The 26497-nt window shown below is 41.4% G+C and overlaps 1 protein-coding gene across 1 annotated transcript in view; it reads right to left on the bottom strand.

Moving 5' to 3' along the window:
- DEPTOR (DEP domain containing MTOR interacting protein) overlaps positions 1-26497 on the bottom strand; it is a 73130-nt gene that overhangs the window by 23109 nt on the left and 23524 nt on the right. Inside the window, exons 2-6 of the mRNA XM_075706029.1 lie at positions 24230-24408; positions 22068-22191; positions 15936-16114; positions 1633-1818; positions 844-978 (exon numbers count right to left, since the gene is read on the bottom strand). Coding sequence (XP_075562144.1) covers positions 844-978; positions 1633-1818; positions 15936-16114; positions 22068-22191; positions 24230-24408 — 803 coding nt within the window. The remainder of the gene's footprint in view (positions 1-843; positions 979-1632; positions 1819-15935; positions 16115-22067; positions 22192-24229; positions 24409-26497) is intronic.

Here is a 26497-nt window from a genome sequence, read left to right as displayed (position 1 = left end):
AATGCCAGGATCCCTTTGAAAGCAAAGCTTACACATACCCACTGAAGCCTTCCCTGGTTGCACAACGCTCCCCACACTGTCAGCAGAGACCCGGTAAATTTGAAATAATAAGGAGCACAAAGGGCAGCAGGGACTCTGCCTTGAAATTCAGGGCTGCTTCTGAGGAAAACGGAGAGGCTGAAACAGTATCTATCCTGGTCTCTTTTCCCCTTCCCAGATGTACAGTAAGAAACAATTTTAAGTGAACTGTGGAAGAATGCGTGTGTTTAACCTTCCGGCGTGGAATAGGAAATCCTTTCAAAAAGAAAATAAGTTTCAACACTACTTCTACCTTCCTAAACAGACCGGTGTAAGACCTAAACAAATGAAAATGTTGAAATGGTCCCTGACAGGCTGAAACAATGCTGCCTCTTTTTTTCGAGGCTGCTGTTTTCTGAGCTGTGTTATTTCATAGCAACTCAAGCGGACACTGGATAGTTAAACTCTCCTCTGACTTGCACCAAAGGAATGTCTCTAGGAGGAGATTTGAATCGGATCAGAGCTTGGCAAATCTGGGTCTTTGACTGCACGTCTTCCTAAGATATAAACTGCAGCTCAAACCACAATTATGGGCTTGATGCAGAGATTATTGGAGGCAGGCGTCTGGCTTGTGTTCAGCAGGACTTCAGGCTAGAGGATGATAACAGTCCCCTCTGGCCTACAAAACCTGTGGTGCTGTGAATTTTTAATCTCTCCTTGAAAAGATAAACTTGGATGCGATGTAGGCATTCTTCACGTCGCCTTCTCCCCAGACAGATGTCTGCACCCTGCCTCCTGTGCACCGTAAGCAATGCTGGTGCTCACCAGATTTGGGGTTGCAGAGCACGGGGGGACTGCTGCTGAGCGTTGGGCTACTGCTGAAGTACCCGCTGCTGCCACAGCTACTCATGCTGCTCCTCCGTACTGCCGACACGATCTTTATCTCCTTGGTGGGACTCACTACAGAGAGAAGATACAGAGAGAAAGGGAACCGGTATCAATTATTAAACCCATTTCCCTGGTTTCTTTAAAATAACAGCAATAAGCCATACTTTTGCTGGCAACACTGGGTAGGGGTTAGTGTATTTTACATAACTAGAAGGGTCACTGGATAAGTATGATATACTCATGTATACTGCAGCTAACCCAATGGCTGAACTGCTCCCATTGCAGTGTCTTCTAAGAGGCATTTCAATACAGGGAACTAATTTCTTCCATTCTTCCTTCTACTTCCCATTTATTCTTTCAGTTCTTGCCAGATATTGCTGTACGGCAAATGCTGCAGCACCCCTTCCCCTCACTTTCACTCTTCTCAAAAAATCCACATAGAACACATAAACTAATTACTTTGGGCTTGGAGGGATTTTAACCAGTTCTGCTTGTTCATGGACACTGATTTTTGATCGGTACCTGACATGCTGTTGATATAAGTGCAAAACCACCCCAGGGAGCTAAAGATTTGGTAAATCAAGTGAATGGACCATCCCTACGAACAGGAATACGTGATACCCTGCCCTGCTTTTTTCAGATAAACACTGAAACCCCTTGGCCAAGAATGGATTGTTTAACATCCCGTGGAGTCACCCTACAGACAGCAGTACAGTGATGAGTCACCTGAGAGAAAACTGGTGTGTTTTCTGTTGTCATGGTTCTGCTTGCGCAGGCAAAACGGGCTGTCATGGCTTTCTGGCATCAAGCGAGATTTCTCAGTGAGGAGCTCCATTAATCGCCGCCGCCGGCGGAAATTCATTCTGCACTGGTAGAGCAAGTTGCTGTCCATAAAATGGTGCTTGTTGGACACTGGAAAAGGAAATGGATAGAATGTCTATGCGTGGTAGGACTGAAATCAGAGTGTACGTATTTGCAATGTGTGCGTTGCACACCTTGGTGTAAGGAAGCAACACCCAGAGCTCTCCCCTCTGCAGACTCAGAAAAAGGAGGAAGGTGGTCAGCTTCACGCAGGTAGCGGCAATATACACGCTTTTACAGCGTCAATAACTAAGTAGGAACTTTAGGGGTCGTTGCTGAGAGGAATCTTCTACAGTACCTTGATTAATGACAAGCACTTCTTATTGTCAAGTGGAAATGGAAGTACTTTATCTTTCCGTGACAGGTTGCACAATGATCCATCTCCACGCATGCTCCCTTTCTTTGCTGTTTGGTGCTGCCAGTCACTACAGACCAGACTTAGCTCCTTACATCAAGTTTTTTGTAAATTCATCAGCCTAGGGCAGCCCCTGGGAGCTCCGACTGACTACCTCGTTTGGAGCTACAGGGCAGCAGAGAATCGAGACCTGTGTATTTCCTCTGTCTTGTTCACCACAGACACTGTGTCCCAGACACTTCCTGCAGGCCACTTCCTCCTCTTTGCACGGATACACAAGGTTTGGGAACAGGCACCCAGCCAAAAATAATTTCTTACATAATGAACAGAAGTCTTAATTACAACCTGTTTTGACACTGAGGGCAAATCCCAGGTTGCTGGTGTCAGAGCCAGAGCATCAAGCCTACCTGCAGATTGCAGCATTGCCGCAACGTCTGCGCGTTCGCTGCCACTGATGCTGCAACTTAATAGCGATGAAAAATGCAGCAGTTGGATGGAGCCCTGTGCCAGGTCCCGAAAGTGCTCTGACTCCTTCAGGGCTTGATCGCAGAAGAGCCCTCTGGAGTACTCCCTGCATTAGTACTGCAGCATCTTAAATATCTGCAGTGGACATTTTGGCTGCATTTTCTCCATCTTCACCTAGCTCCTATGGTCATGTTCCACAGAAATTATTTCCCACAGTTGACCTTCTCCATGAAGGATCTGGATTCTGGATTTACCTAGTTTATAAATTGCATTTCTTCCAATATTGAATCATAAGAACTGGTGGATTATACATATTTATATGTAAAGTGTAAACACCACCACAGATACGCACTCAGACATCAGCCAGGTCTTGCACTTCATTTGGCCTCAGCCTCCTATCACAGACACCAACTTTTGCCTTGCTCTTGGCTCTGCCTGGTACAATGGGTCTAAAAGCAGCAGAGCCCAAGGTGCTACACCGGATCCAGAGCCTGGAGCCCCGCTGGCCCCCTCTCCCTTCATCCTCATCCCCAACACACTCTTGCTTGCTCTCATCCCTTCTTAACCCACCGTGCGTCTCAGATTGCTTTCCATGAGCCCCACAGAACTACACCATATATATGACAGCCTGGCAAAAAAGGCTGTATTTAGACATAAACTTCCAGTATGTCATTTGATGCTTGTGAGCTGAAGGAATAGCCTCAAAGAGGAAAAAGCACAGTCACCTTCTCCAGCAGGTGGTGGTCTCAAAGAGAATATTCAAGCCAGGGATGTCAGGTCATCCAAACAATAAAGAAGATGCCAGTCCTAGCCATGGTCCTCAAGGCACAGCCCTCCATACAGATACAGAAACTGCCATATGGGTTCAGACCATATGTCTGTCTTGCAAAGAACCATGTCTCTTGCCTGCCTGGGCCAGTGTCAGAGAGGAGACACTGCCTGTACAAATGGACTTTTGCCTTTGGAACACAAGGAATAATCAGGACACAGGAGCTTTCTGAACTGCACATGCTTGTGCCCAAGCTGCCACGCAGACTGTCTGCCCCAGAGTCCTGCAGCAGGGCGTAGGCTGTAGGGCATTTCAAGTTTTGAAAAAATGTAGCGTTTTGAAACTCTACCTTTTTTTCATGACTAAAGCATGCCAGTCAGCCAAACTGCAAAGTTTCAAGTACCATCTACACAAAAGACCCCTTTTACCTAGATTGCATGGTTCTGTTGAAGAGCTTCAGAAGAGCCAGTGTCACCTGGCTTTTCTCGGATTCATTTTGGTGCTGAACTTGTTGTTTTCTCAAATCAGCCGCACGCGTCCTCCATGAGCAAAATGGCTTTGATAAGTCGAATTTAGCATTGCAAGCAATGCGTTACTGTGTTCTGACATGTTAATTATTGCAGGCACACACTGCTGCTGTGCTCATCATTTTGGGCACATATAGTATGCAATACTATTAAACAACACTTACTAACAATCACTATTTTTGAAGAACGGAAATAGAGGAGGAGAGATTTGGAGACTTGCCTACATCCACAAAAGGCTTTGCTATCAGAGGCAGAGTTAATACGTAGGTGTTCACAGCTAGCAGTCTCATTTTCAGACCTCTGACACAATAAGTAGCAATATCTAGCAATATCCTACCACATTATTAGAATAACCTAATGCAAATACAAAAAACTTCCTTTTCTTTTTTTATGACATCTTAAAGAGTTCTCTGAAACTTAAAAAGACAAGCTCTACTTATGCAGCACACTACTGGGATTCATAATGTTAAGTGAAAAGAGGGCCCCACAAATACTCACTTGGAAGTAGAATTACTGTTGCCAACTGTTTGCCATATAAGAAATATCAGTATGGTTTCTGATACAAGTTAAATATTATAGCACTACAGTTCTTAAGTAAAACTGCTCTGTTCTGTTTGTGTCATTAACTGAAGTGCTCTGCCAGTCTTCAGAAATTATGATTATCAGAGATCAACACACAGATGTGTTGCAGATATTGTGAAGCACTCTGAAATTCTAGAATAATCATTGACCATGAAACTACATAATATAAACTTTTTTATGCCAAGATACTGAACATTGTTTAGAATATCAACACTTGTTTTGACTGCAATATTGTAATATTATATACTTTAAATAGTGAAGCTTAGGTCTTATATTGAAGTAATTCATCCCTGCTGTAACTATTTTAGTCCATGGAAGGGTGAAATTTTATACAATAAATGAATGCAAGTGGAAAAGGTAAGCCCAATGACTGTATGTTTTAGAATATTTGTATATGATTTACACAATAAAGGGTTTGTAGCCAGAACGTTCATGACAAGTAGTATGCGAACAGAATCTGAGTGTTCATTGATTTTCACAGTTTAATTCCTTGTTTCTACTGGTAATTCACATTTCATGCAAGAGTGTTAGAGTAACAGCACACATCCTCCGTTTGAGCAAATAAAGTATTTGTAGCACCGTGTAACTTTTTGCATTTTCCATGACTAAAAGGTAATATTTATGTACATTTAAGGAGAAGCTCAAAAAATAAACAGGAGTAGTTAGCTCAAACTGCCTCCTTGTACATATATCGTTGTCCTGGTTTCGGCTGGGATAGAGTTAATTTTCTTCCTAGTAGCAGGCATAGTGCTGTGGTTTGGATTTAGTAGGAGAAGAATGCTGATAACACGCTGACGTTTTAGTTGTTGCTAAGTACTGCTTACACTAGTCAAGGACTTTTCAGCTTCCCCTGCTCTGCCAGGTGCACAAGAAGCTGGGAGGGGGCACAGCCAGGACAGCTGACCCCAACTGCCCAAAGGGCTATTCCATACCATATGACGTCATGCTCAGTATAGAAACTGGGGGGGGTTGGCTGGGGGGCAGCGATCGCTGCTCAGGAACTGGCTGGGTATCGGTCGGTGGGTGGTGAGCAATTGCATTGTGCATCACTTGCTTTGTATATTATTATTCCTAGTATTATTATTATATTGTTGTTACCATTATTACTTTTTTACTTTATTTAAATTATTGAACCGTTCTTATCTGAACCCAGGAGTTTTCTCACTCTTACTCCTCTGATTCTCTCCCCCATCCCACTGGGGCAGGGGGAGTGAGCGAGCGGCTGCATGGTGCTGAATTGCTGGCTGGGGTTAAAACACGACAATCATCAAATAAAATATTAAAATATCTCACCAAAATTACTGGTGTGCCCCATGGGGCTTTTTTTTTTTTTTTTTTTTTTGAATCATCAACTTTCTGACATATTTGTTATTTGGGATGCAATGTCCACGCCAGGACTCTGCCTAAGAGTGAGTGTATCTGGAATGGTGTGGAAAAAAAGGATTTCCACACCATGGGTCCAAAGGAAGAGGTTGAGGAGGGGGAAGCAGACACCGGTGCAGGCTGTTGCTGAAGCTCTCCTCAGGTGCAGTGGCTGACTTTCGGCATTAACCAGGAGGAGCTATGCATGCCCCTGTCCTCAATAAATCACAACTATGTGAATGCCGGATGCAGAGCACGCACAGAAGGTTGTTTTTGTTACGCTTGGTACATGGGGGGTGAGAGGTTCCAGTGCAGGCATGGGTGCTCAGCTCAGCTGCTTTAACACTCCATGTTTTGCTGCAATCAGCAGAGAAAAGTGGGAGTGAAAAACTTTTCCAAACTGATTGCAGAATACGGAGAGGACTGTGCAGACTTGCTCGGGAGGCATTTCTTTAAAGGTAAGATTTCTTTAGACGTTGTTACCTCAAGCTAACATGGAGCGTTGACTCAGAGGCAGCAGCAGATACGCTCGTGGTGCCCAGCAAGGCTCCTGCTCCAGGCGTCTGTCCCTCTCATGGAAGTTGCTGCCTCCGGATAGGGATGGACTTAACTACTCCTGAATTAGTTCACTGCCCTTCATAATGCAGCATAGAAAAGCAAACTGGCACCCATTTCAGTTTGTCTTAAATTGTCAGGCCACAGCTGACGAGGATCAGGATCAGTATTTGTACAGGATGAGGGTGGTGCAAAGAGCAAGGTGGAGTGACTTCATGGGTTTTTCGTTCCAATTTAATTCCCCAGTGCTCATGTGGCAACATGTTCATGTTATGATGTGCACCTTACGAAACAGAAGGAAACTGTTGAAGAGAGTAAAGAAAATACATGGTGATTGGCAACCTCCAAAAACCATACAAGTGCACAAGAGCATTTGTGGTCCTGGAGGGAAAGACACCAACAGTAATTCACCGTCACCGATATCAAACTTTGGAGGTACAGTTAGAACCCATCAGTCTAATCTCCCACATAGACAGGCCACAAAATTTCTCCCAGAAATGGAATTAAAAAACTATCTTTTCATCTTACAAAACTATAGTTTAATCTTATTTTAAAGCAGCCTGTAATGACCACTTTACCCTTCCCCTTAGAAACCTTCAGTTACTTTCCCTGCCAGGCAATAAAGATTTAACTCAAGGCTGAATGTGTTTAACTTTAGCTGCTAATCCCTGGACTTTGTCACACCTTCATCAGAAAGTTACGTAAGATCCGGTCAGAAATCTTTGTAAAGAAGTCTGTGAAGTGATGAAGCCAACTCTCAAACATCTCTTTGATCAGCTGAATAAATAACACCCTTTAAATTCTGACTTGGTTTTTTTTAGCCCTCCTTGAGTCCCCTTCAGACTTTCTTTATCCTTCCTAAAATCTGGCTATCAGAACTGCAGGCTCACAGTTGCAACCTCACGCCCCTTCTGTTACTTGCTGTTCTTTTTGTACATCTCAGGCTCACAGTAACAGTTAAGACAACTGTACTGCATGAAGAACATAAGCTGGGAACAATTTGTGCCCTGCACATTTTCCTTGCCCTGCACAGTGTTGCTTCACACCAACGAGCGAGCCTGCATTCTCATTTCCTAGATGTATTGTTTTCTAGTTATACCATTAGTTATATGAAAACACACCTCTTTTTGGGTAATGACCATTTCATTAAGAGTTTAATTATTTATTTACTGTCTCATCTATCCCTAGAGTTTGCAGACTTCATTGGCAAGGATTTTAGATGGTTATTCCCCATTTACATTACTGTTAAGAAGAGAAAAATCAGATTATTTATTCTGGCATTTCTCTGATTGGCAGCACCTAACGTTGCAGCTTAGTGGTTCTTGTGCCTGGCTGCTTCACAGTTTCTGTCCAGATACATAAAATATAAATTGCAACATCCATGCAAATCTTCTTTCAGCTTCTGATCCTGACGTAAAATGCTGGGACCTGCACGGGGCTTAAACATTTTTACTTTTCTTCTTTTGCAAGGAGGTTGATGCACAGCAGAGATAGAAATATTAGCTTTACATTGATTTCACAGAACTGAGAAGGCTTCAGAAAGTACAAAAGCCTATTTTAATAAATGGTGTGACTCATGCCTTAAAAATCAGGCCATTTTCATAACTGGATTCTCCCCCAAATCTTTCCCCCAACTTCATTTCCCTGTGATTTTTAGCGCTGATAATCTGTGTACGTCCCACTGCGGTGATTAATGCTTTCTACCAGCCGAAAGCCGCAGTTCCCGGTAGGCCACATCCAGCGATGCGCTCCAGCTGCTCTGCACGTCCCCAGAAACACGACGCTGTCACCAAGCGAGCCCGCGGCTGGAGCCGGGGAACGGCTGCTCCGTCTTGAGGGACCGGCGGGAAAGAGACCAAAGTTCCCCGAGGAGCTGGATGAGCAGCTTTTCCCAAGAGAGGGGAGGGCGTGCTGAAGTGTGCACTTGTTTGTTTGTGTGAGTGTGTGCTTGTGCTGGGGTTAAGAGGAAGAGGTTATAAAAGCATTAGCACATTATATGGATTTTTCAGCACTGATATTTCAGCCAAAACCAGCACACACGTCTTTCCCCACTTAAAGACAAAAGCAGCACTGAACTCCTTCCAGTGGTACAAAACACGTTTCCAAGCCTTTTGCTGCACGAGGCAGCAGCCCCAGTCTATTTGCAAGTATACTTTGGCTTTTTACTGAGGTAGTTTCCTCTGTTAAAATGAAGTTAAACCCAACTGAAAGCTGCAGGAGATGATTCTGGACCTTCACTATTACTGGCTGCAATGGTCTCTGCCTTCATGTAGCAAGTCACAGACGACCATACCAGTTTTGACCTCTGCAGCGGCAGGACATTGCCCCAAAAGAGTCGACGTATGCAGGATGATGAGACACACGCTGGCGGGCTGCCGGGAGCGATGGGGGGCCGCTGGTTTGTCTGAAGGAGGACACGGTCCGAGCCACTCCCACCAGCTCCCAAAGTGTGCCCAGGGAAGGGTCTGGCTCCAGGCCGGTGTCCTTTTCCTTCCTCACTCCCCTTTCCTAAGCAGAACTGGTATTTAAAAGGGAAGGAAACAAATCAACACTGTAAAATAATGGTTACTTAAAAAAATGCCTCTCTCCATGGATAGCACACGGCTTGCTGAGCCTGTCTCCTCTGTGCCTCAGGCCTTTTGCCAGCTCGGTTTCGGTGCCTTGCCAGAGAAGCAGTGGAAGTGTGCGCGTCCACTTTGGCTTGCGCAGAGCAAGGGTGAGCCCACGAGCTTGGGAAACAGCGGCCAGCTGCTGAGACCCACACGGCGCGGCTGCTGGGCTTTCGGCTGGTCCTCGGCCCCGCTCCGCGCCGCCCACCTCTGCTGCAGGACCCCACCGCTCCTGCCCCGTCCCTCTTCCACTCCTGCCTTGCACCAACGCACGTGCGGCTGGAGGAGAATAACCGAGGCTTTATTCTGCATTGGACAATGCTTTTCCCACTCCTCTCAAAGCCTTCCTGTTTTTCTGAAGCTAATCTGGCATCTGCAAATGCATTTTAATAATGGCACCTATTCAGATGAGTTTCCTTTTACACATTGATGAATTCCACCTGCTTGGAGCTCCCTCCAATCAAGGAAGAGAGGCTACAGATGTTCAGCAAGCACAGGGCCTTGGGTCTTGGATTCCCTGCACCATGTAAAAACAACGCTTGCATCTCTGCCTTTTATGAATATATATATATATATGCTACATAGACTATAGATAAGCCCACCTGCAAATGTACTCAACCGGCATGTTAAACTCTTGGCAATGCAGCTGTACTAAATAGTACTGTTTTCGTATCTCGATTACAAGGAATTCGCTTTGAATGGACAACAGACCTAAGCTTTAACTGCTCTCATTTCCACCAACCCTCTCGTATAAAACTGCAGGACAGATCCTGGCACTGAAATACAAAATCCAGACAGCTGTTCCAGCTCATCCTAGCTAAGGCTGAAGCCAGTAAGCATGTTCAGAAGTAAGTAGGTCCTGGACCTGTAAGGAGTTCCAGAAAAAAAGCTGTGGTATAATTAGAGAAGCATGTCTCCTGAGCTGTTTCGATGAACTGTCGTATATTAATGTAGTGCAAAAAAAGTCTAGACGACTTTTATACTGCTCTTAAAGCATCAAGATTACGATAGACAACTGTCAAAAGTTCCTTGGGAACTGAAACACAGAGTAACCTGCTCTTATTAAAGTGGTATGTTCTGCTCAGTGTATTAACATTTTACTTCAGCTGCCTTAAAATAGGCATGCAGATAAGTGTTTCTATATACATTTTGTCTTGCCAGTAGGTTTGCCATCTATTTGCAGTCTATTTTCAAATACACGCGACTTACTCTAGCATGAAGAGCCAGCGTTGAATCACACACATTTCAGCAGTCTTTTCAGTTTGTATATGAGGATTTATCGTCTTTAATTTAGCAAGTTTACAGAACATAGCCAACTGCTTTTCTTTGCTTCCAAATAAAGTATGGAAAGTACAGTCTGTGGCAAGGGAAGCAGAAGATGAAAAGGCTCATCTGCGTATCTTTTTTCTGTTGCAGCTGTTAAAAACTGAAACCCATTGTCTGTCAGAAAAATAGAATTAGGTAGTTAATATGAAAAGAAGTCTTCATATGTTACTTACATAATGCATAGAGCGTGTGGCTCTTTCAAAAACCAAACGCATTCCTGCTTTAGATAAAGACAACTGCAAGAAGAGCGCAATGAGAAGCCGATAGAATAGGAGCTGGAAGATTGCACAATTACATACGAAGTTCTTATTCTCCGACTTTCCTACCAGGGCAAAATCATGAAAAATATGCAAAGTGGTCTCCAGATTTAGCATAAGCAGTTGAATTACCGTGGGTGAGGTTACTGTCCCTATGTATGGGAACTGCTGGGGAAGAACTGCCTCACAAATAAACAACTGAGTGCCTCTGCGTGGCATCGTCTCAGGGGGAACCCGGCTTACAATAAAAACAAAGTTGTGTAGCAGGACTTCAAAGACTAACTGAAGGTTTGTGTTTTACTGAGATAAATCAAGGCACCGTCTGTAAAAATATGATGTTTCATAACTTTTAGCATGGCATATACACAATGAATGCTTGGATGTATCCAACAGCTGATGTGATCCAGGTGTTAGAACAACAAGAAAAACTATACAAAAAATCTATGTGTTAATTTTGGAGGAGAAAACACATGACCATTTAAGTCAAAGATTTATGGGATGGTTCAATGGCACTTACAAATTGCTACTTGTGGTTGATATTGCCAAGAAAAGGCGTTCCAGAGAGAAATCTCAAGTTAAGGAAGAAGTGTGTGTTTCACATGTATGGCAAGTTTTCTCTTACAAAGTAAGAAATGTCAGCTAATCATAAGCAATTAGATGTCTAAAATAAATGTAACAACACCTACTTTACACTTTACAGAAATTTTAGATGAGAGGGAAAGCTTTTCAACAAACGCAAAAGAAATAATACTTTGTTAGATATTTAATCTAGTTCCACAATTATAGCAAACTTTCAACTGCATCATGTACCTTGATGCTTAAAATTAAATGCACTGATTGTCTTTGTAAAGGAAATTTGCTGCATAAAGGTACAGAGTCCTTGCAAAGAATAGGGATAATTAAATATATGTTTTAAGACTTTTTGCAGAAACAGGAAGATAGCATAAGTCAATATTTACTGTTCTCACTAAGTCACTACAAAATGTTTGTTTTCATCTCCGAAAGTAATTTGCACAGTGGAGTTTTGCTGAGAAAAGATTAACTCTTGAGAGGGGGTAAGCACCTGCTTTTGTGCTAAGCCTGCAGAACATGCGCGTGCCTTGAATGCACCAGGTCTGGCCAAGGGCAATTAACTCAAACTTTTTAAAGCTGAAAGGTATTCTAAAGGGAGGTGGGGGCAGAAGACACATATCATGTCTAGGACATCTTCCCACATATTTATTATCATTATAAAATCTTAGCACTGATAAAATGTTTCAAAGAAGATAGCTGCTAGCCAGTCATCTCCAAAAGAGATTTTTTCCACCCCTGACTGCGAGAGCAGCATACGCAGTACTGTCTGCAGTGCAGGGCAATCGCTAAGTGTTTACACTCCACAACATGTTGAAAAGTATTTCTAAATGTGCTATGGTTTGGTCACTGCCACAGAGGAAATGCAAATACTCATCTTGCAAAGTGCAGGTGCTATCTTAAGAAGGCATAGGTTCCTCTTAACAGTATCAACCAGATTTTAAAATGGAAGGTATTTATCGTTTGAGATTCTATATCTTAAACCTTTCTGCAAGGCAGGCTGATGTTTCTGCATCCCCCCAGCTTTCATACCCAACAAGTCCTCGGAGGAGGACAGGAGGACTTAGCCTGTCATGTCAGTGGTGCTCTGCTGCTGGGGCTGCAGGTGCAGGGTAAGTGCTACAGCAAGTGCCGTAACCAAGTATGAGCCAAATAATGATGTCAGAAAGAGCTCTGTGGACACCCTCTTTCCTCCTTGGACATCTCAGTATCTCTGTTTTCCAGACTGAGCAAGGGCTGTGGCTGTGTGTGGGTGTTCATGCTCTCCTGTGCCTGCCCCCCAACCCATCCTCACTTCGGTCTGATCTACCCTGGAGCTGGCAGAGAACCTCCTTCTTCTCTTGCTGCACATGAATTTTGGCCACAGTAGCTAATCTGTCTCACCATTACCATATGAAGAACTAGGAAAAATCCAGTCTCCTGGAGGAAAGTCTATTCTGTTAATAGCAAGATATAAGAAGAAGAATATAATAATAAGCTCTACATACCTCACCATACTAGAAATGGGCTTTTCTACAGGTGAGAATTGTGTTCTGTGCACCTTTTGTCCCTGCCCTTATTGAATGTGCACCACCATGTTTATAATTCTTTGCAGAATCTTTATTCCTGTATTCTGGCAAAGCCCATCAGTGTTCACAAATGCAGAACAACTACTGGCAATTACTCTGCCAACACAAGCCTTCAAGAAATGCACAGTGCATAATAACCTGCTACTTACTTTTTTTTTTTTTTTATTCCATAGTACTTGGGAGTACCAGTCCATAGGAAAGGACATCTGGCTCCTATTTGTGAAAATGGTGGTTTGTGGGTTACGATTTGTATGTATCAGTGGGATTTTGGAAGGAAGCAATTCAGCACTTAAGCACGTTTCATCATTTTCATGTATGGCAGGGGAAATGTGTATAGTTATATATGCCCAAAGAGATCAGGAAGATAATTTTTAAACTGAAACATTTGATGTTTTTACAGCATTTATACAATTCCTCTTAAACCACTGTTTTCCTTTTTAAAATTAGCATCAGTGTTTGTTTCCTGTGTGAAACCTGGTTTGTGTCTGACCAATTAAAGTGAAGATAAATGTGACAGGAAGCTGTTTTGAATACAGTACCTCAGCTGCAGAATAGAGCTTCTCTGAGTAATTGAAATGAAAGTCAGTATCAGTAAAAATAAATTGCACAATTCAGTTGTGGCTGGAAAATTACTACTGAGATTGGCAACTTGACGCAACTATTTCTATTACTTTCTATTGCATTAGGCAAGGTAATAAATACTTCATAAGAATAGTAGAGCAAGCTTTATTTTATTCCATATTGTGGATATCAAACACTACTGCTAGCAAAAGATTGCCTTTAGGGCAGGAAAATGTTTTATTCTCTACTCCTGCACAGTTGAGAGTCTTTCTGCTGGTTCTGCCAACAAGGATGCCAATTAGTGTCAAGTAACATTTTGGTACGGATGATGAGATACAAAACAAAGGGAGCATAGTATGGTGAAATGAATTTACTGTACTAAGAGATAGAAAAATCCCTTTTTTTTCCCTTTTTTTTCCCTTTTTTTTTTGGTAACTGGATCTAGAATTCAGTGAAACAGGGAGGAAAAAAAAGAATACCGCTCGTGCCGTTTTACAGTTTATAACCCCATTCGGCACGGGGAGTTCTCATTTTGAGCTCCCTTCTGAGAGGAAGCCAGCATTACATGAACCTTCAAAACGCACAGATCGTATCCACTTGCTAAGATGAACCCCACACCAGCTCTGCGTTAATTCTGCTAGTACTTTCATCAAAATTCCTAAGACTAGACAAATTGTTTCAGTGAAATCCAGAGAATTAAATCTCCTGTTCAGGAGCGTGCACAATGCATGTCCACTTGTAAAAATAAATCTCAAGGACGTAATTCAGTTTTATTTTACTTCCAGCTTCCCCATCAAGACAGTGTGAAATTCACACTGAGCTACCCTTGCCCTGATAAAAGCTGAGTGAGGAAGATGATGGCACCTTGGAGTGAGAAGGCCACTTCCTCAGCAATCAACCAATTCCCAGCATCCCATTTGCGGTCACTTCATGAGTTTCAAATCTCTTTCTAACAGGGCGTTTTGCATGTGCTGTTGACTGCTAGAAGAGGATGAGCAGGGGATAAATCTGCAAAACTGGCCAGGGCAATCCATAAAGGTGAGCAGGCCAGAGTCACTCAGGAATACCCCCAGAAACCCAGCTTGACGGGGGCAAAATTATTTCCTTGCCAAGATGCACTGCTGAGCATTTGCCTTAGTTAACGAAACAATGGTTGATCTACAATAAAAGCCACATCCTGACTTTCTTAGCTCTGCAAAGATTTCAATAGCAAAGTAAATCCAGCTTTGTACCAAATGTCAAGTCCTGACTTTATTTCCACTGCAAAAATGTCAATAGGGGCATAAATCTTGCTTTTGTCTTTTTTTTTTCTTTCTTTCTTTTTTTTAAGTTTAAAGTTTACCTTGTATATGATACACAGAAAATGCTCAGGTAAAAATAGGAATGAAATCATTGCTGCTATAAAGAGGAGGGGTGGCATACCCTCCCTGTCCGTCAAGCTCCATGCAGTTGGCACCCTATAAATCATAGGAAGCACAGGCGTAATTATAGAACTGGAAGCTGATTACTGTCAACATTCAGAAGTAGCTCCTAGTAATTGGAAGCTAAAGATAATGTGAGCATGATTACAACCACGAAGGAACTGTGCAGGTCACTTACACCCCCATTTTTTTCTATTCCTTAAAACTAGGTTTTCTCACAAAGCAACCACCAACCTAGTCAATCTAGCACCTTGTATATTAACAACTTGTTAATATCGTGAATTGTTTGTTCTCTGTCAGAATTAGTGTTGATGTGACAACATTCAGATCACCAGGATCTGATTACTTTCCCGTTGTGCATTAAGCAACATAGCTAACAGCTTCTGCCAGCTCGTTCTGTCATCTCCTGGCTCCCCTTCATCACTCCCAGAGGCACTGCAACGCGTTCATGGTGGAAAACGCCTGGTCACAAAAGGGCAGCTTGCACTGAGAGTAGATGACGACAACATGTAAAATGGGTTTTGGTGCCAGGGGTGTTCATTTCTTCACCCTCGGGGCAGTACGGAGAGAAAACAGTCTCCTCCACCCTTAACAGAGGGAGCTCCTTGGTGAAGGTGCATCTGCCAGACACGTTGTGCTGGACCATGAAGAAATATTCGATTCCTTCCTCAAAGAAGTTACACCACCAGGACAAATATAATAACACTTCAGACAAAAGCAATACCCTCTTTCTTGCCCAGACACACTAGAACAACTCTGCAACATGACCAAGAGGGAAAGCTGCTTTTCTGGCACCAGGTTGTGCTCTGCTCCTGTCCTCAAGCAGGAAGATATACAGAACCTGTCATTTTTATTCTACATAGAGAATTTAGCTTATATATGGCTCTAATCCCTACTTGATCCTTACAAAGTTATTTACCTCAATTATACATATCGCTGATAACAAGTTCTACAAGTTAATTACCACAAGTGTAGGAGCATTGATTTTCATCCACGTCCTTATGTTGTTATTATACAATCCAAAATTCTAGCTGTATTCTGCATTTGGGAATTTTCAGAACTAATACAAAGAGCTTTTGAAAAAGCCACCCTTTTATTAAATGAAGTTACCTAGACTCCGATTTGAAATTATTTAGAACTTGGACATATTATGACCAAGACAAGAGCCCCTCCATGTGATCTGACCTGAAGAAAGTGCTACAAAAAGTGTAGCTTTTGCTACCTGGCAGTAAATTTCTCACCATGCTGTATAATCCCGTGCTCCAAAAGTCTGCGGCCAAGCTGCTCTGCTTCAGTCCGTGTCGTGGCCTCTCCTTCCTGGATCAGCCAGTCAATGAACTCCGATGCCACGAAGGTCCGTTCGTACTTGACTCCTTCCTCTTCCCTGGCTTGCAGAAGAGTATTTTCAGAACTCATCAGCCTGGTATGGGGGGAAAAAAATTGGTAAGGAAAATGGTTCTTCAGAAAAGCAACTCCGGATCTATTCTGGCGAATCTCACTGATACTAAGGAAACATGTGTGAACCTTTCACTGACTTACTAAATCTTTCCTCAAGCTATCAATCTAAACTCAGGATGTGAATTATAGCTGCTCCGTCAAGACATTTAGGCTGTATATCCCATTGTGAAGTTAATGCTTTCTTGTTTTTTCCTTAAAAAAACCCAAGGTTTTTCAGTTTCACATTTCCCCTATTTAGTTCTTTAGCTTCTCTAAAAGTTACTGTATCATAATCAACTTTAAAGCAAAATTAGCCTAAAAGCACCAGATTGTGACTAATGTGTTCAAAAATTCCTAATTAATTTTTACAGTTAGCAGGACTATGCCCCGAAGTCATTTAGATGGTTTTGAAAATTCTCCCCATAAGCTCTGAAACAGCTGCAGAAAAATTCAAGAAGAAAAAAAGGTAGTTCTGTGGTTTGGGTGGTTGATAAATATTTAGCGTCCAGTGCTAGTGATGCAGCTGCAATCAGTGAGTTACACACCTGAACACATTTTAACATCTGACTCTCAGAGTCTCCGTGCCTCAGCTGCCTCCATGTAACACCAGAGTTCAGAGGAACATCCTGAGGTGTCTCTAAACCTCTTAGCAATTGACATGTATCTAGCTTAAAGATACTAATAAAATTCTTCTCCATTTAAGTAACCTATGCAAATGACACAGTATTAAAAAAAAAGAAAAAAAAAGCCTCGGTAATTTGTTAATGCAAAAGTAAGGTTGACAGTTTGAAAGAGAAGGCAGTTTGAAAACAGAGAATACAGAATTTTAATTCAGAATCCCACCTTTTTTTGTTTTGTTGGAGCACCATAGCCTCCTCATTTACTAATTTCATTTTGCTTTGTAATTATTTTATTTAACAGGACTAGTGGTAAGACTTTCAGAATAACAGCTCAAGAATGGCATAGTTATTTCTTCCATGTGAGACTAATAAGTCCCCTCCCTTCACCAACTATTTTGAAACTAAGGGCACAACTGAACTACAATAGCAATATTCTGCAAGAGCTTAATCTTTGTCCTTCTGATCAAAAATTTGAATTTCATGTGAATCCATACTTGGGCCATCTCTTTCTTAAAATGCCAGCATGTCCAGACTTCATGGACTATAACTTCACCTCCTTTGGGAGGTATCAGAAAAATCTGTGCCGTAAGAACACAGAGAGAAGTTTCATTTGAAATTACAGTGAAGAGGTTTGGCAAGATCCAGCCCCTGCTATTTCACCTGAAAGATTTATTCCCTTGACTTTAATGAGAGCTAACCAGAAGCCTGAACTGACTGTCTCTGACCATGAGGCAGCAGATCATCAACCCAGGCAAAGGCTGCTCAACCACAGCTGTATGTCAGTGGCAGATACAACGAACTGCCCGCATAGCTGTTGGTGCGTCATTGCCAGCACCTCTGAGCTGAGTAAGAGCTAAGAAAGTCAAAATTAGCTGAAGTCAGGGATGAGGCCAAAAGCAAGAGTATGGGCCACGGGGGACAACATATTGACTCCAGAACTCTTGCAAAGACTTTATTCTTTTTCAAATGTTGATTTACAAGCATCTGCATGCAAGGCAACATTTTGTCCCACACTAACCACATCTAATACAGACAGAGCTCCAAGGGACCATCTTTAAATGTGTCTTGTTCACCAGGCTTTTTTCCCCCCGGAAAAAAAGCAAACACAAAGCTTGTGTCTTTTCATACCATCTGCTGCATGGTTACCCAGAATTGGTTACCCAGGCTCTGCGGGCACCAAATAAAAAGTCCTTAGGATTGTGTTAATTATTCTTTGATGCGTCTATAATTACCTGACCAGCTCATTGAAGTCGAAGATAGAGAGGTCCTTGAAAAAGAGATGCTGATTGTTAGATTTTTACAGAGACACAAAAGAAATCTGGAAAAATATCAAGTGGAAAAACACTCAGCTTGACATTTCACACCCTTCTGCGTGTGCCCAGAATAGCACTGCAAAGGATCTGGACTTGTGAACAAACAGACACGACAAATTGACAGTTTAACAAACCCAGAAGCAGCAATCCATAGACTTACATCGCTAACTGAAGTGAATCACTGTAACTCCACGGCTGTCAACAAAGCTGTACCAATTTACATCAGCCAAAAACCTGGCTTTTCATTAGCCAGAATCAGAAACTGCCTCTATCTCTTCCATTTTCTCCTTGTTTCAAAAAAACATGAGGCCATTCATGTCAAAACATATTATTTTCTAAAACTGGTGTTATCCTGCATTAAGGGAATGTATTTAGCCAAACACTGAAATTCAAACCCTTTTCAAAAGAAAATTTTAACCTTGTTTTATCTAAATAACTGCACCAGAGGATAAATTTGAATTAACCACTGATGAGTTAAAATGAAAGTGATTCAATGAACACAGTCTCAGAATTATCTGAATGATTTCCTGAAATTAAAACCATAAATCTGCACTGTGAAATCTGACTGAAAAATCTCAGTTGAAGTCCACATCATGAGATGACTCCTAAACCTGACTGCACCAGAAACACAACAATCCTGTGTGCCTGACCAAAACCTACTGAGAATTGCAAACATTATAAAAATAGGATGCCTGCACAACTTGATTTTTTTGTTTTAAAGCTATGAAAGGTCTGTGCTGGATTTATTTAAGATTTGCAGGGAGAGTTTTGTTGAACAGGAAACATGTTTATCTCATTCGGTCTATTTGGTCAGTCCCGTAGAGTATGAAAACTGATACCATCTTTGGACCTAATAAACTGCCCAACAATTTTCAGACAAGACAAAGCTGTAGAAAAAACAGTAGGTTTCATCTCTAGGTATAAACTTGAAACTAAAAGCATGTTCATAGAAAGGATTACCAAAGTTTGCAATGATGTGCAGGGAATCTGAGCTGATTTACAATTTTTAGTGCAAATGAAGGGAGAATACAGTCAGAGACTGATTTTACATCTTCTTTGGGTAGACGTGGCATTTTGGGGCATGGTTTAGTGGACATGGTGGTGTTGGGTTAATGGTTGGACTGATGACCTTAGAGGTCCTTTCCAACCTTAATGATTCCTAGTTTTTACTTTCATTAAAAACAATCCAGCCACCAAGCCAGGAAACACAAAATTGCTACTCTACCCTTAACTGGTTTAGTGGTGGACTTGGTAATGTAAGGTTAATGGTTGGACTGGATGATCTTACAGGTCTTTTCCAACCTAAACGATTCTATGATTCTATGATTCTAATGGCAAAAGTACAGCCACCGAAGACATCCACAGCAGGTGAAGGAGGTAATGCCACAAGAGAGGAGAATCCAGGGTACAAGAACCTTTGTGGTCATACAGAAGGGAGACGGGGAAAGGGAGCGCCTCACCATGGGGACAGACCTAATGTTCCCGTGTCTGAGAGCAGAGCATGGGGCATTTACCTGAAACAGCTGTCTGAACGCAGGGAACCTGCCTAACGCATCCATTCCTCTGCCCTTCCAACAACCTGCTGATCTTCCTAAAGCATTTTGCTCATTTTACCCTTTGGAGGTACTGATTTGCATGGACTGATGTTGGATAACATCTCCGCAATTTTTGGCAAGCACAAACTACGCTGGCTTCTGAATGTAATGGTACTCCAGACCTAATGCAGTGGGTGGAGAAGAGCAGGAAATAGTATTATAATGTGTATCTTAAGCTAGCAAAGCCTAGTGAAGATCAACAACACCTACAAAATGAGACACAGATTTTTAAAATATGTTGGATTCAGATAGATTTCCTTTGGTATAGTTGCATTTCTCTTGAAATTAGGCCTACAGGCATTCTGATAAAGAAGTTGGATATACCAGTAAGTCACTTCACGTCTGTGCATGAATACTTTTCTCCAGTTGTTGCCATTTAATAACTATTTTAATTGCACTGAATTAATATTTTCTTTCTCAACACTATAAGCAAACCGATTCAACAGATACATTACACTTACACACATTTCATTGGAGAACTCTTTCTGTGGTAGTCTGACTTCTAGTATTAGATTTTGAGTTTAAAATGCATCCAATGAAACTGTGAAGGTGTTGCTAATAAGCGCAAATGGACAAGGGACCTAACGAAATCCAAGTGCTCTGCACACTCTATTTGCTACAATAAACAAAGCAAAGCCCAGATAGCCCAGGTATGTGTTCTTATCTGCCATGAATATGAAATATTTCCAATGATCCATGGAGAATTTTGACTAGCTTTGACTGTCACAGACTGGTTTTGAAATGCCATGTATTTTTAATCTATACTATATTTAGCACTCAGGGCTGGTTTTAGAAGTTTCTGAACCCTTTAGATACGTTGCCTAGGAGCAACCACCTCATGAGGATGCAGTCATATTTAGATATAGGTGCTGCTTTTGGCATTAACTCCTTTTCCAACATGGGAACGATCTATACTGTTACGAACATTTTTCTGCTAGTATAGTGTTGGACAAACTGGACACTAGACATTGGTTTGGAGATAGTTCTTCATGCAGAGAAATGGGGATGGAAGAAGACACAGGCAGAATAGAGTTCTTCCCACCATGGCTCCTTTCATGCAGAGGACTATTATCAGCCTCACCAACAAAAAATTATTTTGCTCATGAAGAACAGAAACAGAAATTTAGAAAACAAATAAAGAAAAAGGTTTGCTATTGTACACACACCAATCGGCTTTTCATAGTATGGGCCAGGCTTGCAGCCACTGTGCATTACAGAGTCTAAAGGAGAAAATGCTGTGCTTAGTAAGGCACGGGAGATTTTGGAGATAAGCGATTTAATTTATTTGTCCCAGTGCATCCAATGAAGGATTTTTTTCTAGTGGTGTATTTTCTTATGTGGTATACATTTTTTTTTTTTTTACTTTAAATAGTCACAGTCACTGGGTGCAACAAAAGAGGTGGCATTTACAATTATTGGTTTACATTTCAGTTTGATTGCTCTTTCACCAAATTGACCTTCAGAGCCTTCTAACCTTGAAACCAGTATTTATCATCAGCTTTTAAACTTGCGATTGTCCTGAGTGCTTTATTCTAAGAGGGAAACAAAACTAAGCCTGCCAGAAGACAGCATCTCTCCTAGCTGCTGCATGCTTCTGCTCTAACCAAGCAGGAGAGTGGGTGGGATTCAGTCTGGAGCAATACTTTAAGCTTTTTGGTAAATAAAGTATCACAACTTTTGTATTAGTTTGTAACATATGCCAACATGCATTTTATTCACTCTGCTTGAAAGTACTGCATCACAATCTCTACATCCTGAATAAAAATGTGATTAATTATAGATTGGGAGGTATGGTTAAGCTGCCTAGTTATCTGATGGAAGTAATCCAGTGGGATATTCAGTATCTCAGCATAATCCTCTGTTTCAAATCTTAATTAGATGTTCTTGGCTGGGATTTTTTTGAAACTACATTTAATATAAACTTTCTGATGTAGAAGCTTTGCAGACTGGAACACTGAAGATTAATTTCACCTATTATTTAAACTCCTGCCTCCTGGTGAAGACACAGAGTCTCAACAGATATGTAGTCACTTGTTCAGTACATGTTGATGTACTAAAGGTTCAGGTCTTGTGATTATAAATTTACATGACAAATCATCCATTAGTAATTATTTTTACAGAATACAGTTCAAGGGCTTAAATTCACTCTGGGTTCTCATATAGGATGTATTTACAACCCAGAACATAAAAAAAAAGTGATTTGATTTTAAACAAAATGCTACAAGTCAACATGGTAAAAAAGCAAAAGGGAAATGGGGGAGAGAGAGGAGGGTTACCAAATAAAGTCACAGGATTACCCAGACCCATTCCTGCATGATATGAAAGACTATTCAAAAATAGATTAACAAATATAATTTTCCTCCTGTGGTACTATTAGCAACACATTATGCATACTGAATACAACGTACTTTTCATACAGTCTTTGTCCTCTCATGAAGACCTTCACCTCATTGTCCAGTGGAAATGTCCCATCATCTTTTCTGAAGCGGTAGAACAGTTTAACATCCTTGAATTCCTTATGCTCATCACAGACTGAAAGGTAAAATAAAAAAAAATTTCATAGGGATGTTAAGGAGTTGAGGATCCATTTAGCAGGTATCACTGCTGAACTTCAAAGCAAGCACATACGGAGCCTAATGCCCTGTATTTCTGAGCATACAACTTTATTCAGTTCTAATACCTGATGAAAGGCTGGCAAAAACTTTCAGATAGGCAACCAGATTTCTAGGTGAGGGGGATAGGTATTTCATCAGTTTTGTGAGTATTACTGCAAACATAAAGAGCAAAAAAGCATCCATCTGCTCTATACCTGGAAAACCTTTTGATGAAAACAGCTGGTTAGCTTGTTTAAAAGGCCACCAGTGTAGAACACCCAATAATTTAAGGATCGGCAAACTTAAAGTTACTTGTATCAGTTGAGTGATGCTGTAGGAAACTTGAGACTCACTGCAGAAACAGTCAAAACCAAAACCTTCTGCCCTCTTAAAGTTGTCTCAATCACTCTGCCATGCCAGCTAGCAAATGGTAGGTACAACAGAAGCACAATGCAAAATGCTAAATAAAGTTTACGAGAGAGCAGCTGACGATGGGCTCCTGTAAATGCGGAACAGAGCTCCAGCAAGGGCATGAATTAATGGGAAAGATATCCCAACCAAGCTGCTCCTAGGGGAGTCGTCAGCCCACATACATGGGCTCACCTTCTGCACCAGAGGAGCAGGAACTGATACCCCTTTCACTTGACACAGGAATTGAAAGGATGCTCTGAGCATCCTGCAGAACCTGACTGAATCTCTCTGAATTTGCCCTAGCTCACTTCACAAACAAATTTATTAAATTTGAGTGCAATATTTTGAGTGCATTGTTTTTCTTAAGAAACACCTGTTCTATGTGTAACATATACCCACATATATATAAAATTTGTATGGAAGTTGCAGTATGCAATTGGATCCTGAGGTAGGAAACATTTGAAGGTTGTTAAAGCTTTAAACAAGCATTCAGCAATAAAACATCTATTGCTCAATTAAATGAAGTCACTCAGGCACCCATGCAACTCTTCACTGACATTTTCGCAATAGATTATTAAGTAGTCAGATTTGAATACCCTATAATTACTTTATTCTTTAACTATCTACCATGAGTCCCAGTTTCCATAACAACCCAGAATTTTAATTTAATAGCCAAGCAGAAGCTCTAGAAGTGGCACTCATTCAATATGTGCATTTCTTCCTTTAATTAAGGTGGTGTTAATGTACTGCAGATAGCAGCAGTATTGCTGCACATACAGTGACCCCTGCATAAAGTCAACATTCATCTGTTTGCAGTTGCTCTGTTTTCTCTTAAAAAAGAAACAAATGGTACATTTTGCCTTTTTGAAATGGGTAATACTATATGCTTGAAATCAAGGCCTTGGATCTTCTTTCTTTGTGTGCTTCCTAGCCTTTTTGTGCACCAAAAGGCAACTAAATGCTACCACTGAATTGGAAGTCTCCTTTTCATCGGTGTAAATTGTTATTCAAGAAGCTGAAAGGAACAGATCTCAAATAGACAACAAGTTTAGGAGAAAATTAATCAGGGCACAGTCGGACCACTAACTTTCTTGCAGCTGTACCAGCACTAATGTTTGTGCAGCTGGTGTGAGGGACAGGGCCAAAGGACTAATCCATGTGAGAAAAATGATCTTTTTCTGCCGGCTGATTTTTCAGATGGGTTTTTCAGCTGGAAAACTGTGCTCTGGGGAGCAGGGAGGTGAGGGCAGCGGGGAGAGAGGGGACAGGATCCAGCTGGGGCTGCTCTGAAGGCAGGGAAGCAGCAGCACAGTAACTTCCAGTAACTGGCCCCCCTGTACTGACATGGGGAACGTCGCTCCACGCCTCTTCAGCCTCTCCGTGTCCCTCGGGACACAGGGGACCTTGCAGAGCAGGACAGTTCAAGGGAGATGCTCCCTTTCTGGCAGGGAAAGGATCCTACCTGTCCTATACGTGGTTGAAGAGCAGGAGTGGGATTTGCCTTTGCTTCACAGCAGTCAATAAAGTTTAGCTTAGAACTTTTTAGCAGCTGATATTGCACTTACCATGGTGGATAATGCTGTGATCCAATAATTTCTGCACCAGTTTAATTGCCGTCTCTCGGTCGGAAGCCTCTTTATGGTCAATCAGCCAGTCGATCAGCTCTTTGGCAACAAAGCAGTTTGGGTATGTCTTGAGGTGGTGCCGCCGATCTTTAATGACCTTTTCTTCATGCAGTCGGAGCCTGGGGGTCAAATCACCTTGTGAGTATTATTTGCAAAGAGCCTCTGTAACTAGCAGGACTGGGACAAGAGTGGAGCAGAGGCACCCAAGCCCTGCTCACAGGATGGGCTTTGCAGGCGTTGGATGGAGGAGGAAGAGGCTCGGTCACACGGCCAGCACTGGCATCTGACCACCAGGCAATCCACAGCAACCATTTGTTACAACTTTAAACCCCATCCTTGGAAAAACTGGGTTACTGCCCAGTGGAAAAGATTAAATAATGAAGAACAGCACAGCATACTAAGCCCATTAAAATGCTTCCTGTAGGTCAATTAAACTGTCAATAATTTGGAATTAATTTTCCCACATTACCACTAATATATTCCATGTTACTCTTTTATTTTGTGGTATCACTGCCGTAGATTTTGTTGTTGTTGTTGTTAATCTCATTCATTTCTTTAGCTGTAGTTTCTTCCTTGGTTGGGTAACTCATTTTGCCTCCAGCTGCACAACAAGCATAGCATTTATGATTTAGAATTCAGGTACAAAGCTGTTCCAACACAATGTTATCTAGCATTAAAAAGTTGCCTCCTACTCCAAATAAAGGACAACTGATTTCTCACTTGGGAAAACTGTTGGTAAATGCTATTTATCTGCAAAATCTCCCCCATCATTTTGAAAGCAAGTTGGTTGGCTGGTTTTGAGATGCTTGGGTCAGAATGCAAGCTCCTGATTACAGTATTACCTTGTTAGTAAAGGTTCTGGCGTTCTGCATCTTTATTTTTTGTCATTTTTTTTCCAAACAAACAAAATGAGTAACATCATCAATAAATTAATGGATAGAGGTTTTTTTAAAGTTTTTTAAAGTTTTCTGCTTTCTTGTTTCCATTTTAATTAATAATTTTAATAATTCTGGTTTTGTAGTGCCATGTCTATACAACAGTTCTGAAGAAAGCATAGAAACCACAACACTTGGGCTCCTATCACAAATAGAAATATTGCCGTTCATTTCCAAGTGGCCAGGATCCTACCTTGTGAACACTCTCACTGACTTCAAAGACGTTCTGAGTAATGCTATAATAATTGTAGGGGGTACAACTATGTCTATTTTCTAGGGAGGGAGATCGCGCAGAAGGACATTAAGGAGCCTCAAGAAGCACAGAGCAGGAGTCCAACCAATTTTCCTCTCAATGTGATTCCAGTATGAAACAATTACTTTTCTTTAGAATCAAAGAAAGGGAAAATATTTGGCTGAAATCAGTGAAGAAAATATTGTTAGGGTATTAGACAAGACTTATGTAGGCTTCTACCTAAAAATAGTAGAAAAGCAATGTTTTTGTTTTGCAGCATTTAGCCTTGAACTATACTGGAATGGCCAATCTGTGATATGAATTCAAAACGAGCTTTGCAAACATCATAAAAAACCAAAGACTTTTATATTAAAAATAATGATAAATCAGATTAGTATTCTGGAAAGAAGTGCTGGTAAATATCCCATGCATTGTGAAATTCTCTGAGCTAAAATACCTTTGCTTAAAGCATATTTTCCAGATGTGCTCTAACAGCTGTTCCCATACTTAGAAAGAAAAGCCTACACAGTATTAATTCTAGAACATGCAATTATCAGTATGTCTGACTGAGCTTTACATTTAAGTATATTCCAGGTTCTGTTAATGTTTATCCAGTTTTCTTTCACACAATAATCTGCAAGAACAAAACTCGGGAAAGAGCATATAATACATATGCAGATGGCTCGACCCAGCTTTCAGTCATCAGTGTAAGTTTACATGGATGGAGTTAATCTGATACAAGAGGGAAACCCCCTTCTATGAAAGTCTTTGTCCAAATATCGCGTAGGAGTGTGCCAGGACTGGTCTCGCATTCCACAAACAAGCCAGTAGCCAAGAGCCCCAGAAATGAGTTTTTATGTCCTAAATTCTGACTGAAGGCTTTCCTGCAGTTGGTAGGCTTATAAATATTTCAAGTTTTCTGTCATGTCAAAAAACAGGGGTTCCCACTACAACCTTTTTCCTCACTCAGAGCATTTATAGGGTCTGTCTATATACTTTTTTGCCTATATTCATAAAACTTACAGAAATTGCATTACCTTA

The sequence above is a fragment of the Pelecanus crispus genome, chromosome 2 (assembly GCF_030463565.1).
Source record: "Pelecanus crispus isolate bPelCri1 chromosome 2, bPelCri1.pri, whole genome shotgun sequence".
Taxonomy (NCBI): Eukaryota; Metazoa; Chordata; class Aves; order Pelecaniformes; family Pelecanidae; genus Pelecanus; species Pelecanus crispus.
The sequence above is the reverse complement of the archived record's forward strand: the minus strand, read 5'-3'. Positions and strand labels throughout refer to the sequence as shown.